Here is a 15299-nt window from a genome sequence, read left to right on the forward strand (position 1 = left end):
CTCACGCAAGATCTTTTGCCCCAGGCCCTGCTGGTGACCAGTAGACCACAATATACTTTTTTATTGGATCAGTATCTTTTAACTCATGTACAAGCCCATGGTCTATATCAGTGATTCCCAACCAGTAGCTCGTGAGTAACATGTTGCTCTCCAACCCCTTGGATGTTGCTCCCAGTGGCCTCAAAGCAGGTGATTATTTTTGAATTCCAGACTTGGAGGCAAGTTTTGGTTGTATAAAAACCAGGTGAACTGCCAAACAGAGTCTCAATGTAGGTTGACAATCCACATAGGGGCTACTAAATGGCCAATCACAGCCCTTATTTGTCACCCCAAGAACAATGTTCATTCTTGTGTTGCTCCCCAACTCCTTTTACTTCTGAATGTTGCTCATGGGTTCTAAAGGTAGGGGATCCCTGGGCTATACAGGATTATTGCTCCCTTGCTATAAAATATAATCATATTAGAAATCACAGAGGACTTCCATGACCATATAAAGGCATGAGGCCACAGGAATTCCAATGATACATTTTACAGGTAATTTGTGTATTTTGAGCTTATTCTGCACAAATCCTGCTGAAGGTTTAGGCAATGTTGTAGCCAGAAAGTTCCAGCCCCTGCTCAGCAGCTTAATACTCAAAGGAAACCATTTCTGGAAAGATGCTGATTTTATTAGGACATATATCCATTGTGTTCAGCTAGACCTGTGCATTGCGTATAGTGTTCCAACAGGGCTGCTGGGAGTTGTAGTACAGGTATGGGACCTGCTGTCCAGAATGCTCAGGAACTGGTGTTTTCCATATAATGGATCTTTCTGTAATTTGGATCTTCATACCTTAAGTCTACTAGAAAATCATATAAACATTAAATAAACCCAATAGGCTGGATTTGCCTCCAATAAGGATTAATTATATCTTAGTTGGGATCAAGTACAAGCGACTGTTTTATTATTACAGAGAGGAAATCATTAAAAAAAATTGGATTATTTAGGATAAAATGGAGTCTATGGGAAAATTTCCACTTTCTATAATTCAGAACTTCCTGGATAATGGGTTTCTGGATAACGGATCCCATATCTGCACAATAACTGTTGGGATGGTACACATTGTCCATTGTCTGCTTTGACAAATTGGGGCCAGGGCTTTCTACATTTCCCCCGCTGATGTCAGTATTACACAGCCGACTATACCCAGCACAGATCTGATTAGTGTCTCTTAAAGTCTGATGAGCTATAATTAATAGATCATTTTACACATTACCCTGCCTGTCTAATACCATATAATTGACATCCAAAGTGAGAAATAAGCTCCTGTACATCCCTTCATCTTCCAAACTCTAATTTCATATCATTTTATTGTCATCCAACCACCCATATATTGAAGAGGTAATACTATTAGTGGGAAACAGTAGGTCGAAAATTAATTTATTTTAACGTTGTCCCAGGATGTATGTTTAGCCCTTCCCCTGTCCATTTGTAGTCTCTCTCCTTATTACCTCCCATAAGCCTTTTAAAATTCCATCAAGACACAGGAAAGGGTTAATGTCTAGCCGTTCTTAAAGGGATACTGTCATGGGAAAAAACATTTTTTTTCAAAATGATTCACTTAATAGTGCTGCTCCAGCAGAATTCTGCACTGGAATCCATTTCTCAAAAGAGCAAAGTGATTTTTTATATTCAATTTTGAAATCTGACATGGGGCTAGACATATTGTCAATTTCCCAGCTGCCCCAAGTCATGTGACTTGTGCTCTGATAAACTTCAATCACTCTTTACTGCTGTACTGCAAGTTGGAGTGATATCACCCCTCCCTTTTCCCCCCAGCAGCCAAACAAAAGAACAATGGGAAGGTAACCAGATAGCAGCTCCCTAACACAAGATAACAGCTGCCTGGTAGATCTAAGAACAACACTCAATAGTAAAATCCAAGTCCCACTGAGACACATTCAGTTACATTGAGTAGGAGAAACAACAGCCTGCCAGAAAGCATTTCTCTCCTAAAGTGCAGGCACAAGTCACATGACCAGGGGCAGCTGGGAAATTGACAAAATGTCTAGCCCCATGTCAGATTTCAAAATTGATTATAAAATAATCTGTTTGCTCTTTTGAGAAATGGATTTCAGTGCAGAATTCTGCTGGAGTAGCACTATTAACTGATTCATTTTGAAAAAACATGTTTTCCAATGACAGGATCCCTTTAAGCATGAAATTATATCATTGGCGTAGTCAGGCAAATAGTGCTTTAAAGGGTATTCTCTACTTGGATACATCTCACAAACTAATACAGATATGGAGCCCCTTATCCAGAAACCCATAATCCAGAAAGCTCCTAATTATGGGATGGCCATCTCTCATAGACTCCAGTTCAAGCTAATTTTTAATAATATAATCATGAAACAGTACCTTGTACTTGATCCTAAATAAGATGAATGGTTCTACATTGGTGGCAAAACAATCCTATTGGGTTTATTTAGGGGGTTAGTTATTAAAAGCTGAATGCTAAAAACTATAAAATCAGATTTTTTAGTGGAAAAAAACTTTTCGAGATTTATTATACTACGAAGCTACAAAAAGTCAGAATCCAAAAATACTCCATCTACAACCTGTTGGTCCTGTAGAAATCAATGGCAGAGGTCCTATTTGCAATTTGAAGATATTATTGTCTGTGTTAGGTTTCGTACAATAATCCAAACATGTAGGGCTTTTCCTTTTCGGGCGTCAAATCTGAAAAATTCTGATTTTTCACACAACAATCCAAAAAAGTTGCGTTTTTCATACGACAATCTGAAAAAGACGTGGTTTTTGTCTATCCAATGTTTTGGTGGTTTTTTAATGATAAATGAGGGTAAATCGTGGATTCGTTTGGTCGGGTTTCTTTTTATTAATTAATCAGAAAAATTTGAATTGTAGTAAATAATAGGGATGCACTGAATCCAGGATTCGGTTCGGGATTCCCCTTCCCACCCCTAATTTGCATATGCAAATTAGGATTCGGGCGAATCTTTCCGGAATGATTCGGGGGTTTTGCCGAATCCAAAAATGTGGATTCAGTGCATCTTTAATAAATAACCCCCTAATGTTTAAATGAGGCTTAAAAGGGTTGTTCACCTTTCAGTTAACATTAAGGGGCCCATTCACCAAGCTCGAGTGAAGGATTCGAAGTAAAAAAACGTTGAATTTCAAAGTGTTTTTTTGGCTACTTCGACCATCGAATGGGCTACTTCGACCTTTGACTACGACTTCGAATCGAAGGATTCGAACTAAAAATCATTCGACTATTCGATAGTCGAAGTACTGTCTCTTTACGAAAAACTTCGACCCCCTAGTTCCCCATCTAAAAGCTACCGAACCCAATGTTAGCCTATGGGGAAGGTCCCCATAGACTTGGCTACGTTTTTTTGGTCGAAGGATATTCCTTCCATAGTTGGATTAAAATCCTTTGAATCGTTCGATCGAACGATTTTTTCTTTGATCGTTCGATCAAAGTTTTTGCGCAAAATCCTTCGACCGATATTCGAAGGATTTTCATTCCCCAGTCGAATATTGAGGGTTAATTAACCCTCGATATTCGACCCATGATGAATTTTCCCCTTAGAATGATGTATAGAGTCATATTCTGAGACAATTTGCAAGTGGCTTAATTTTTTTATTATTTGTAATTTTTCAGTTATTTAGCTTTAGAATTAGCAGCTCTCCAGTTGGCAATTCCCCTAGCAACAATGCGGTGATTTTAATAAGAGACTGGGATATGAATAGAAGAGAACCTTGATAGAAATAGGTATAGGATAGGAGCTCCGATTTACGGAATCTCCCATAGACTCCATTTTATCCAAATAATCCAAATTTTTAAAAATTATTTCCTTTTTCTCTGTAATAATAAAACTTGTACTTGATCCCAACTAAGATATAATTAATCCTTATTGGAAGCAAAACCAGCCTATTGGGTTTATTTAATGTTTAAATGAATTTCTACTAGACTTAAGGCATGAAGATCCAAATTACGGACAGATCCGTTATCCGGAAAACCCCAGGTCCCGGGCATTCTGGATAACAGGTCCCATACCTGTACTCAGAAGTTAAGCATTTGAAAATATGCAAGTGTGCTTAGCCACTCTGTACTCTGACGCGGGTGCAAAAACCCCGAATCTGTAGCTAAGTAGGGGACACAGTCCACAATCATCTCAATTCAGCAGAGAAACATCAATAGTTGGGGAATTCAGCCAGGATTAAACTAGTTTCAAATCATTTTCACACATTCGTAAAAAGCATCTGGCGTCAGACGCATTTCGTGCTGAGCACTTCCTCTGTGACTCATCTTCCATTTAATCAGATGATGTAGGATTCTGATTGGAGCAAACACACTATACATTAAAGCCTTGTCTTATTTATAGCAATTAAAGAGCATTGAGTGAGCAGGAGATGCTGGGGGAAATAATAAAGTATTAATGAGAAATTATTTCAGAAGCATCAAAAATACTAAGAGAGCGATGGTTAGTAAAAAAAATACAGAAAACTATCTTAAACATCAATATGATGGACCCTTTCCCCAGACTGAATACAGACCCCTATATAACCTTTATTTCTACAACTTCGCAAATGAACTTCAGTTGACTCTTCGCATTTCGCGCTGTACATACCTGCATTGGGATCATCACACGGTCTTCCCCCAGGCAAGGCAGTAACGTCAGCAATAAAAGATTTTTGTTAAAATATAAATATAATTGTTTTCAAGATCTCCTTTCAAACAGTTACTGTGTAGAATGAAAAGCCTGGGGAGATATTATTAAAAGACTAAAACTATTTTTCAATGTAAACTGAACACTTTTGACTTGAAAGCTGTAGGACTGTTAATCATTAGGGAACTGGGGAAATATACACTGACATCTATATCTTTACAACAAATATAGTCATGAAGTGCATAGGAATACAGCAGCCTCTTCCCATGGATGAAAAACCTTTGCTCAAACATCTGCAAAGGGAAGAAGGCAAATATAATGTTCTGGTCTAAATAATGTTTTATAATAAATTGGGTGAAAATTGGGTGTTGGGTGAAACTTTTATGTACAGGTATGGGATCTATTATCCAGAATGCTTGGGACCTGGGGTTTTCCAGATAATGGAACTTCATACGTTAAGGGGCATATTTATCAAGGGTGGAATTTCGAATTTGAAAAACTTTGAAATTCAAAAAGACAAACCGAAATTAAGTCGATTTTTTTTTTTTACCAAATAGGTCAGTTTTCAATCTAATAGGTCCGGATTCGTACAAATCTAAGTAATAGCGCGTTCGATCGAATTCTATTCGAAGTTTTTCCCAAAAGAACTTCAATTTTTCAAAGTCCACCAATTGACTCCAGATGGGTTCTAGAGGTCCCCCATAGGTTAAAACAGCAATTCGGCAGGTTTTAGATGGTGATTGGTCGAAGTCAAACTTTTAAAGAGACAGTCCATGATTAATTTCGATATTCAAATTTTCTAATTTTTTTTCAAATTTGAATCAAATTTGAACTATTCCCTAGTCTGAGTACATAAAAAATAGCTTGAAATTCAAATTTTTTGAATTCGAAAATTCACCTCAACCTTTGATAAATCTGCCCCTAGTCTACTAGAAAATCATGTAAACATTAAAAAAAAACAATAGACTTTTGCTTCCAATACGATTCGATTAAAGGGATTCTGTCATGATTTTTATGATGTCATTTTTATTTCTAAATGACACTGTTTACACTGCAAATAATTCACTGTACAATATAAAATGTCATTCCTGAAGCAGCAAGTGTATTTAGTTGTAATATTGGTGTGTAGGTGCATCTCAGCTCATTTTGCCTGGTCATGTGATTTCAGAAAGAGCCAGCACTTTAGGATGGAACTGCTTTCTGGCAGGCTGTTGTTTCTCCTACTCAATGTAACTGAATGTGTCTCAGTGGGACCTGGATTTTACTATTGAGTGTTGTTCTTAGATCTACCAGGCAGCTGTTATCTTGTGTTAGGGAGCTGCTATCTGGTTACCTTCCCATTGTTCTGTTGTTAGGCTGCTGGGTGGAAAAGGGAGGGGGGGGATATCACTCCAACTTGCAGTACAGCAGTAAAGAGTGACTGAAGTTTATCAGAGCACAAGTCACATGACTGGGGCCAGCTGGGAAACTGACAATATGTCTAGCCCCATGTCAGATTTCAAAATTAAATATAAAAAAATCTGTTTGCTCTTTTGAGAAACGGATTTCAGTGCAGAATTCTGCTGGAGCAGCACTATTAACTGATGTGTTTAGAAAAAAATGTTTTTTCCCATGACAGTATTTCTTTAAAGTCAGAGGCAAGTCACTATAAGATGTTGACACATTGTACCACAACATTCGCATGTTAATAATGATATTCACGTTGGTGTTTTCATTATTATTATGTTGGAATGTCTTTACCTTAATTATTGTTTGTTATGGTTCAGTAATTAAACAAAGATTAAACTTTTTGGTTACGTAAAAATGAGTAGCAACTCTATTACTATATGGGGCAAATTTATCAAGGGTCGAATTTCGAAATTCGAAAATCTTCTAAATTTGAATTCAAAAAGACCAACCGAAATTTTTTTTGGGGGGCAAATAGGTCCGGGTTTTGATCAAGTAGGTCAGTTTCGAATCGGAATAAACGAAGTAATAGCGCATTCGTACTATTCGAAGTTTTTCCCCAAAAAAAATTAGATTTCTCAAAGTCCACCAATTGACTCCAAATAGGTTCTAGGAGGTTCCCCATAAGATAAAACAGCAAATCGGCATGTTTTAGATGGGGAATGGCTGAAGTCAAATTTTTAAAGAGACAGACCATGATAAATTTCAAAAAAATTTTCATTGGAATTGTCACTTCAACCTTCAACGGTCGAAGTGAAAATTTGAAAAAATGGAATTTAATTTCAAGTTAATTTTTGTGTACTTCAACTAGGGAATAATGTAAATTCAAATTTCAAAATTTATCATCTTATCTTTATCAATCTGCCAAATTGCTGTTTTAGCCTATGGTGGACTTCCTAGAACCTATTTGGAGCCAATTGGTGGAAGTTTTTATGGGAAAAACTTCGAATCGTATGATTCAAATGCTTTGATTCATACGATTCAAATTCTGTCAAAAAAAACTTCTATTTAATTTTGGTTGCTCTTTTTGAATTTCAAAGTTTTTCAAATTTGAAATTCGGCCCTTGATAAATCTGCCCCTTAAAGTCTTATAGAATAGTTATTTTAATTCTGTCTTTCCAGGTTTTGTGCACAACCAAGAGCTGTTCACTTCGTCAATCATGCAGGACCAATCAAATTTGACATTTTCTTCAGGATCTCTGGATAATGAATGTTCCCCCATCAATCAACCAGAGGACGCAATGTTAGAGAAACCAGGTCCTGCCTCCTCATGTTTACATATGGTATGTGCATGTAGCCTGATGTATGATTCAGCTGGAGTTAAAAATGAGATGGAGAACTGTAGGTCAGATGTTGTAGACGTTCCCAACCATAATGAATCACTAATAAGTGGACTCATTTAAGTTCATACAATGTCATCTTTGTCTAATGCTTCTGCCTTCTGCAGATTGACCAGGTCCACTACCAAATATTGGGCCACATTCAATCAGTGACTAAAAGTTATCTCATGGTTTATCACATGGTTGAGATTTAGGTTGAAGCTTTTCAAATTTTATTAGTTCTTTTTCTCATAGACTTCAATAGGGTTTTACAGAAAACCCCAGGTCCTGAGCATTCTCAATAACATGTCCCCTGTATTTCTCATGGAAATGAAAATATTATTTGCACCAATTAATAAGTTAAAGGGTCATACAAGAAGCAGATAGCTCCTTTCAGCATCCCCAGTTGTTGCAGAGTTCCATACCTCTATACCTGGTTGTTTGTAGGTGGCCTAATCGGAATTATTTGATTATAATGGAGTCTATGGGAGATGGCCTTTCCATAAGTCTTTCTGGATAATGGGTTTCCGGATATTGGATCCCATACCTGTACAGCATATACGTGTTTTTACTTTTTGGTTTGAAATGATTGATACTGAAAATTGAATTTGGACTAGGACTAGCAATGGGGTTTTATACACCTGATTTCCCTGGTCTGTAACTATCAAAATAGAAATACGTTTCTTTTCTGGAATGCACGATGAGAGCTATTTAAAGGTTATAGTACATTCACTGCCTTGGGCATCTCTTGCCTGCAAGTTAACCTATACATTCTGCATTATTTTGGTTTCATTTCGCAGCTGAGTTATGATACATCGCACGGTTCCCTTTAAATGACCCCACTGTGATTTTATATCATTTGATGCAAGATAAGGAGTCTTAAATTAGAATTTAAGGAATGCAGTACTGCTTTGGGGTACTAAAGAAAAGACCTAAGTAAGCAACTTAGAAGCATCATTTTTTGGATGAGTATGCTACGGTTTATGTATAGGTGTTTTTGTCTGCTTAAAATAGACTCCAGTACTCTAAGAATATATTAGTTTAGGTCAGGGATCCCAAACGTTTTGAACCCGTGAAGTAAAAAGAGTTGGGGAGCAACACAAGCATGAAAAATGTTCTTGGGGTGCCAAATAAGTGCTGTGATTGATTTGGTAGCCCCTATGTGGATTGTCAATCTACATTGAGACTCTGTTTGGCAGTACAGCTGTTTTTTATGTAACCAAAACTTGCCTCCAAGCCTGGAATTCAAAAATAATCACCTGCTTTGAGGCCACTGAGAGCAACATCCAAGGGGTTGGAGAGTAACATGATGCTGAGGAGCTACTGGTTGGGGATCACTGGTTTAGGGTAAGTTTGACAAAACCAGTATTCTAATGAAGTAAAAGGAGTTGGTTCAAATCATAACTATTTAGTTCAGACCTGCTGGGCTGCTGGCCATTTGGCTTTTCGTTTATCCATAATTAAACCTGGCTGTCATTTTCAGATATCACCCTCTTTTGCATTACTACAAAACTTTCCATTCATTCCACTCTATGAGTTGAATCATATATAGCTCAATATAATACTTTCTTGTGCACATTGTAACATGTACCATAAAAGCTCACCAAAAGCCTCTCCAAACCAAAGTCCACCACACCACAAAAATGGCAGACGCACACATATGGCTTTCCTTGCATTTACAGTACCTAATAAAACTTCTAGGACTCTCTTTGGCCCACCAAGAAGATTTGGCGTGCCTCTTTTTGTTTGTGACTCATTTAGAAACCATTTAGGTAGGGAAAATATAACATATTGTAAATCCTGAATTCTACTAGATTCAAACATGTATATACTACAAGAGAAGAGGAAATACATCTGATTAGGATCCATATGACCAACCAAATGATGTCTCACTTGGTCATTAACTGATTGATTCATACAAGTTACCCAAGTTCCTACTTTGGTAAATTCTATGAATAAAGCCATTATTTGAACATCTTTTCTGTAGATTAACTGATTTAATTTGGATACAACTGTGCATAACGTATTCAGTATGAAACATATTATCTGCATATATCTTACAGGACACCTATGGAAGCCACACAATTGACATCAACATTCAGGGGGAAAGAAAGAACTCAGATTCTTCCATGAGCCCCACTTTGTCACCTCCCCAAGAACACATCCAAATGGGATTCCCAAGCAAATCCTCCCCTAGAGAGTTATTCAGAAGATATAGCTGTGATGACACAACAGAGAGGAGCTACAGCAATTTCATCAAGGACAGAAATCAGTTTAATCCGTACAAGAGGCAGTTTAGTGATGTTTTCCCCAATACCCTCGATTCTCTCTCACTTTCGGAGAAAACGTTCAAAGAAATAAACAGGATAGACACTTTTGAAGATATGTGTGCCCCGCCTGGTCCTGAATACATTGAGCCATTTGCCCCACATATGCCGGATATCTCAACAGAACAAGCCTGGTGTAACTCAGTGCAGTACAACTCTACTCCTGATGAAGATTCCCAGCTTATGGTGAGATTGGACTTTTGATAGTGTCATTGTTGACGGTGCCTGAAATATAGAACAAATGGACAGGAATACTCGTAACGACTTTGATCCTAATATTAACCTACATTCTTGGCATCAGAACTATGTGGTTAAGAAGCCAACATAATTAAGAGACAGATTTATATCTTATTGGGGTCTTTGTCATCATTTATGCCCATATACATTATAGACAGTAAATAAAAAATGATGACTTCTACAAACCTAAAGAATAGATCGCTATAGAGCTGTACTAGCTGAACTAGAATTCTTATGCCAAACAGATAAAATTTCACAATCCATCCTCATACTTCTGTGAATTCTGCCTGGACGTATAGTATTTCTCAATAATGTGGTATTTGAAAACACAGGGGCTGTTATAATTGGAAAAGCTGAATTCTCATGGATTTTACCACGAGTTTATTAAAATAATTTACAGCTTTGAGCACTGTGTCATTTTGAAATGAAGGCAACTGCATTAAGCAGTCAAATTCCATTCCATGCGGTGGTATTCAAGCTTAGCAGCAATGCTAAACTCTAGCACCCCTCTGATTTGCTAAACCTATGGAATTAAGTCATAAAAAGAGCCATCACTTCGGGTAGAACCATTGGGAATAGGTGCAAAGTGTTGGCAGGGAACATGTGTTTTTGGACTTTGCACCCTGCCCCCTTTTAATGCAATGCATTGCAAGTTAATGGGGCCTTTTCCATGTTGTGACTAATTGTTATTTCATTTTAAAAGTTTATGTTTTTTTTTTTAAATTTTATGTTTGTACTATTTTTAATACATGTTTCAAGTGTGTTAATGACATATTCCTTATTTATTGTTCTTCAAGGTGAGACTCCTTAATTGTCTGACACCATGTAAATCTCTTTAGTGCTTTGCAGCCGGCACTGGACTCTGCTGGTGGATAATGACGATTCTGGTGTTTTCCTTGTTTTTGCATCTTTTGGGGCAAGTATTAGGGATTTCTGCTGTGATGGGTGCATGCTGGTGGAGGAGAATGAGATGTTCTGTTGCTCCTGGCCTTCCTATTAAAAGACTTTTGGCTTGGTTTAACCTGACATTAAAACAACCAACTAACTTAAAGTTACCATTTAGAGAATAAATATAAGCAATTAACTTAAAGCGACCTGCAGAGAATGATATTCTAAGAAAATGTTCTTCAGTTTGGCATTATGCTTGGGTCAATTTGACATGACATCTTGGATCAATGAGCCTACATATTGAATGGCAAAAATCCATTGCAAACTTCCTTAGATGATGTCTCTCTGCAAGATATTAAAAAGTTAAAGGGATACTGTCATGGAAAAAATTTTTTTTTTCAAAATGAATCAGTTAATAGAGCTGCACCAGCAGAATTCTGCACTGAAATCCATTTCTCAAAAGAGCAAACAGATTTTTTTACATTCAATTTTGAAATCTGACATGGGGCTAGACATATTGTCGATTTCCCAGCTGCCTCAAGTCATGTGATTTGTGCTCTGGTAAACTTCAATCACTCTTTACTGCTGTACTGCAAGTTGGAGTGATATCGACCCCTCCCTTTCCCCCCCCCCCAGCAGCCAAACAACAGAACAATGGGAAGGTAACCAGATAGCAGCTCCCTAACACAAGATAACAGCTGCCTGGTAGATCTAAGAACAGCACTCAATAGTAAAATCCAGGTCCCACTGAGACACATTCAGTTACATTGAGAAGGAAAAACAGCAGCCTGCCAGAAAGCATTTCTCTCCTAAAGAGCAGGCACAAGTCACATGACCAGGGGCAGCTGGGAAATTGACAAAATGTCAAGCCCCATGTCAGATTTCAAAATTGAATATAAAAAAATCTGTTTGCTCTTTTGAGAAATGGATTTCAGTGCAGAATTCTGCTGGAGTAGCACTATTAACTGATGCGTTTTGAAATTTTGAGCCTATGATTAAGTGTCCTGTGTGGACACGAAACGCGTCAGGCTTTTATTTTTTATACAAGATGCAATAAAACTTTCTTGTACTACTTTACAAATATTTTGAGACTCCTGGATTCTACTTAATTTAATCATATTTTTTTTGGGGGGTATCGGAGTAGTGCCAGCTCTATTTTTCTGGTTTTGTATCTATTAACTGATGCGTTTTGAAAAAAAACATGTTTCCCGATGACAGTATCCCTTTAATGTTAAGCTAAACCTTCCAGCAATTAGTTCCTAATGGCAATGCTTGTTGCAATCTCTCCCTGCGCTGTTATTTTCTGCTTACACTCTTCAAACCACTTTGGCTTCTGTATGACAAATCCAAGGCAAATATTTTGTTCCCTACAACAAAAGAATTTTACAGGGAATATCTTATTTCTTATAACTTTTCTGACACACAATGGATCAAGATGTTCTTCTGCTTTTCCAGCACTAACAGTATCAATGAATACCTCAAATGGAGAGCAAAATTATTATAAAGTGGTCATTAAATGATAACATACAATAGCTATAGTGCTGCATTATTGTGAAGCACAGGGGAAGCAGAATTCTGCAGCGACAGACAGTATTAGATTCAGAGATCATTCTGTGAACTGCTCCATTTATTATCTGATGTTGATTATAGACTGACTTCATACTATCTCCTGCATGCACGAAGTTACCAGATATTGAATTATTACGCAATGTCAGGAACAAGTTATACAATATTTTGTTATTTGTTATGAAGTATTAGGCAGAGACAAATACGATCTAAGATTAAGGACAGTGAAGGCATCAAGGGAAGCAGTATATTAAAGGGATACTGTCATGGGGAAAAAAATTTCAAAATGAATGAGTTAATAGTGCTGCTCCAGCAGAATTCTGCACTGAAATCCATTTCTCAAAACAGCAAACAGATTTTTTTATATTCAGTTTTGAAATCTGACATGGGGCTAGACATATTGTCAGTTTCCCAGCTGCCCCAAGTCATGTGACTTGTGTAGGGATACACCGAATCCACTATTTTGGATTCGGCCGAACCCCCCGAATCCTTCTTGAAAGATTCGACAAAATCCAAATCCTAATTTGCATATGCAAATTAGGGGTGGGAAGGGAAAATATGTTTTATTCCCTTGTTTTGTGACAAAAAGTCACGCGATTTCCCTCCCCACCCCTAATTTGCATATGCAAATTAGGATTCGTTCGGCCTGGCAGAAGGATTCGGCCGAATCTGAATCCTGCTGAAAAAGGCCGAATCCTGGATTCAGTGCATCCCTAGATGCATAAACTTCAGTCACTCTTTACTGCTGTACTGCAAGTTGGAGTGATATCTCCCCTTCCCTTCCCCCCCCCCAGCAGCCAAACAAAAGAACAATGGGAAGGAACCAGATAGCAGCTCCCTAACACAAGATAACAGCTGGTAGATCTCAGAACAACACTCAATAGAAAAATCCAGGTCCCACTGAGACACATTCAGTTACATTGAGAAGGAAAAACAGCAGCCTGCCAGAAAGCATTTCTCTCCTAAAGTGCAGGCACAAGTCACATGACTGTGGGCAGCTGGGAAATTGACAATATGTCTAGCCCCATGTCAGATTTCAAAATTGAATATAAAAAAATCTGTTTGCTCTTTTGAGAAATGGATTTCAGTGCAGAATTCTGCTGGAGCAGCACTATTAACTGGTGCGTTTTGAAAAAAACATGTTTTTCGACGACAGGATCCCTGTCCGTGGACCTCACGGAAAAACAACTAAACAATAGGTGATTTCTTTGAAGTTTCACACAATATTCTTATTTTGCAATCATTGCATTCTTAGGTAATTTCTTGAAAAAAAACATTAGTGCTAGTGATAAATAACACTGAATATGTGAATGTTGATTCATTTTAATTGTATAAAGCCATTTCATATCAGAACATAAACACTGGCATTAGAATTCATAGGCACCAACCGGAATATTTACAGCCCATACTTGGGCCACTGTAGAGTGGATTAATCAAATAACATGGTTATATGTGGATTTTTTTTTTCTTCTTTAAACAGTTGGGCTCGGTAGTCAAAATAAAGTCTTCGGCCATGGGCCAGCAGGAAAAAGAGCAAAGAATGTACTGGACTCAGACACAGCAGCTATACTGTAGCCCACAATCATTTCCACAGGTAAACCTTCTTATATATGAATATATATTTATACACATCAGTAACTATAGAGGAAGCAGACCTGCTGTTTGCTCTGTATTACCATGAGGGAATCACACAAAATCACCAGTGATAAGCGATTTTGGTTTACCCATAGGAGACCCAGAATAACATTTTTGCAGGGGGCTACAGAGTTATGCCATTGGTATGTACGTATATTACATGGCTAAACATGATGATTTTATTGAAGAGTCCAAACCAGCTGTTTTGCCTTATAAAATAATCCTACTGGTGTGTTTTTCTACTGCCTCTAGTAAAGGTAAGAAGCGGTACTGCAAGTGGCAAAGCTATCAGGTCTATATTTGCTCAAGGTTAGTGGAAACTGTGTGTTCAACACACCAGACATGACTGTAATTAGAGGGCAAATATCAACATTAGATAAACAATAAGGGGCAAATTCACTAAGATTCGTAGTTGCGCACAGGGGTAGCGTAAGGTTGCGAAGTTGCGCTAGCGTTGATTCGCTAAGTGAAGCGAAGTTACGCTAGCGAAGGTTAATTTGCATACGGCGCCAAATTCAAATTTCAATGGAGGAACACGTATCTGCACTACAAATGCCTAGAAAACCTTCAAATCAGCAAATAAAAATTTTATTTTGCCCTACACATGTGCCCCCTGTCTAGGTAAGTTGCCATGAGTCAGGAAATGTAAGGGGGAAGGAGGGGAGCCCCAAAAAAAATTTCGATCTTTTTCAGCCTATCACCCATAATGTAGAAAACACACCAGCGTTTTTTGGGACTTAGAAAAAAATTTGACTTTTTTTGAAGCAATCCCTATCTACTCTATTGCGCTTCGCCTGGTCTGAGGTGGCGAAGGAAGTCTAGCGTAAAAGGTAGCGTTCAGTACACTGCGCGCGTTAGTGAATTTACGTAGTTACGTCCGTAGTGAAAATTCGCCAGGCGTAAGGGTGCGAAGTAACACTAGCGAATCTACGCCAGTGTTCGTTAGTGAATTTGCGAAGTAACGAAAATGCCCAACGCTATCGAATTCACACTAGCGTTCGGCACTTCATCGCTTACTGAATTTGCCCCTATGTTTCACAGATATGGGACTGTTATTCAGAATGCTCGGGAGACACTGGATAGCAAATCTTTGCATAATTTGGATCTTCATACCTTAAGGGGCACATTTACTGAGCTCGAGTGAAGGATTCGAATTAAAAAAACTTCGAATTTCGAAGTGTTTTTTTTGGATACTTCGACCTTCGACTAC

General features: G+C 37.9%; 1 protein-coding gene across 6 annotated transcripts in view; it reads left to right on the forward strand.

The window, feature by feature from the left end:
• Positions 1-15299, forward strand: part of foxn1.S (forkhead box N1 S homeolog) — a 58824-nt gene that overhangs the window by 22306 nt on the left and 21219 nt on the right. For 5 of the 6 annotated variants that reach the window (XM_041583314.1, XM_018248776.2, XM_018248778.2 and 2 more), the window contains 3 exons: positions 7240-7400; positions 9500-9949; positions 13935-14048. In XM_041583314.1, the coding sequence (XP_041439248.1) occupies positions 7240-7400; positions 9500-9949; positions 13935-14048 (725 nt within the window). The remainder of the gene's footprint in view (positions 1-7239; positions 7401-9499; positions 9950-13934; positions 14049-15299) is intronic. The other variant, XM_041583316.1, reaches the window with a different exon arrangement.

The sequence above is a fragment of the Xenopus laevis genome, chromosome 2S (genome assembly GCF_017654675.1).
Source record: "Xenopus laevis strain J_2021 chromosome 2S, Xenopus_laevis_v10.1, whole genome shotgun sequence".
In the NCBI taxonomy this organism is placed as follows: Eukaryota; Metazoa; Chordata; class Amphibia; order Anura; family Pipidae; genus Xenopus; species Xenopus laevis.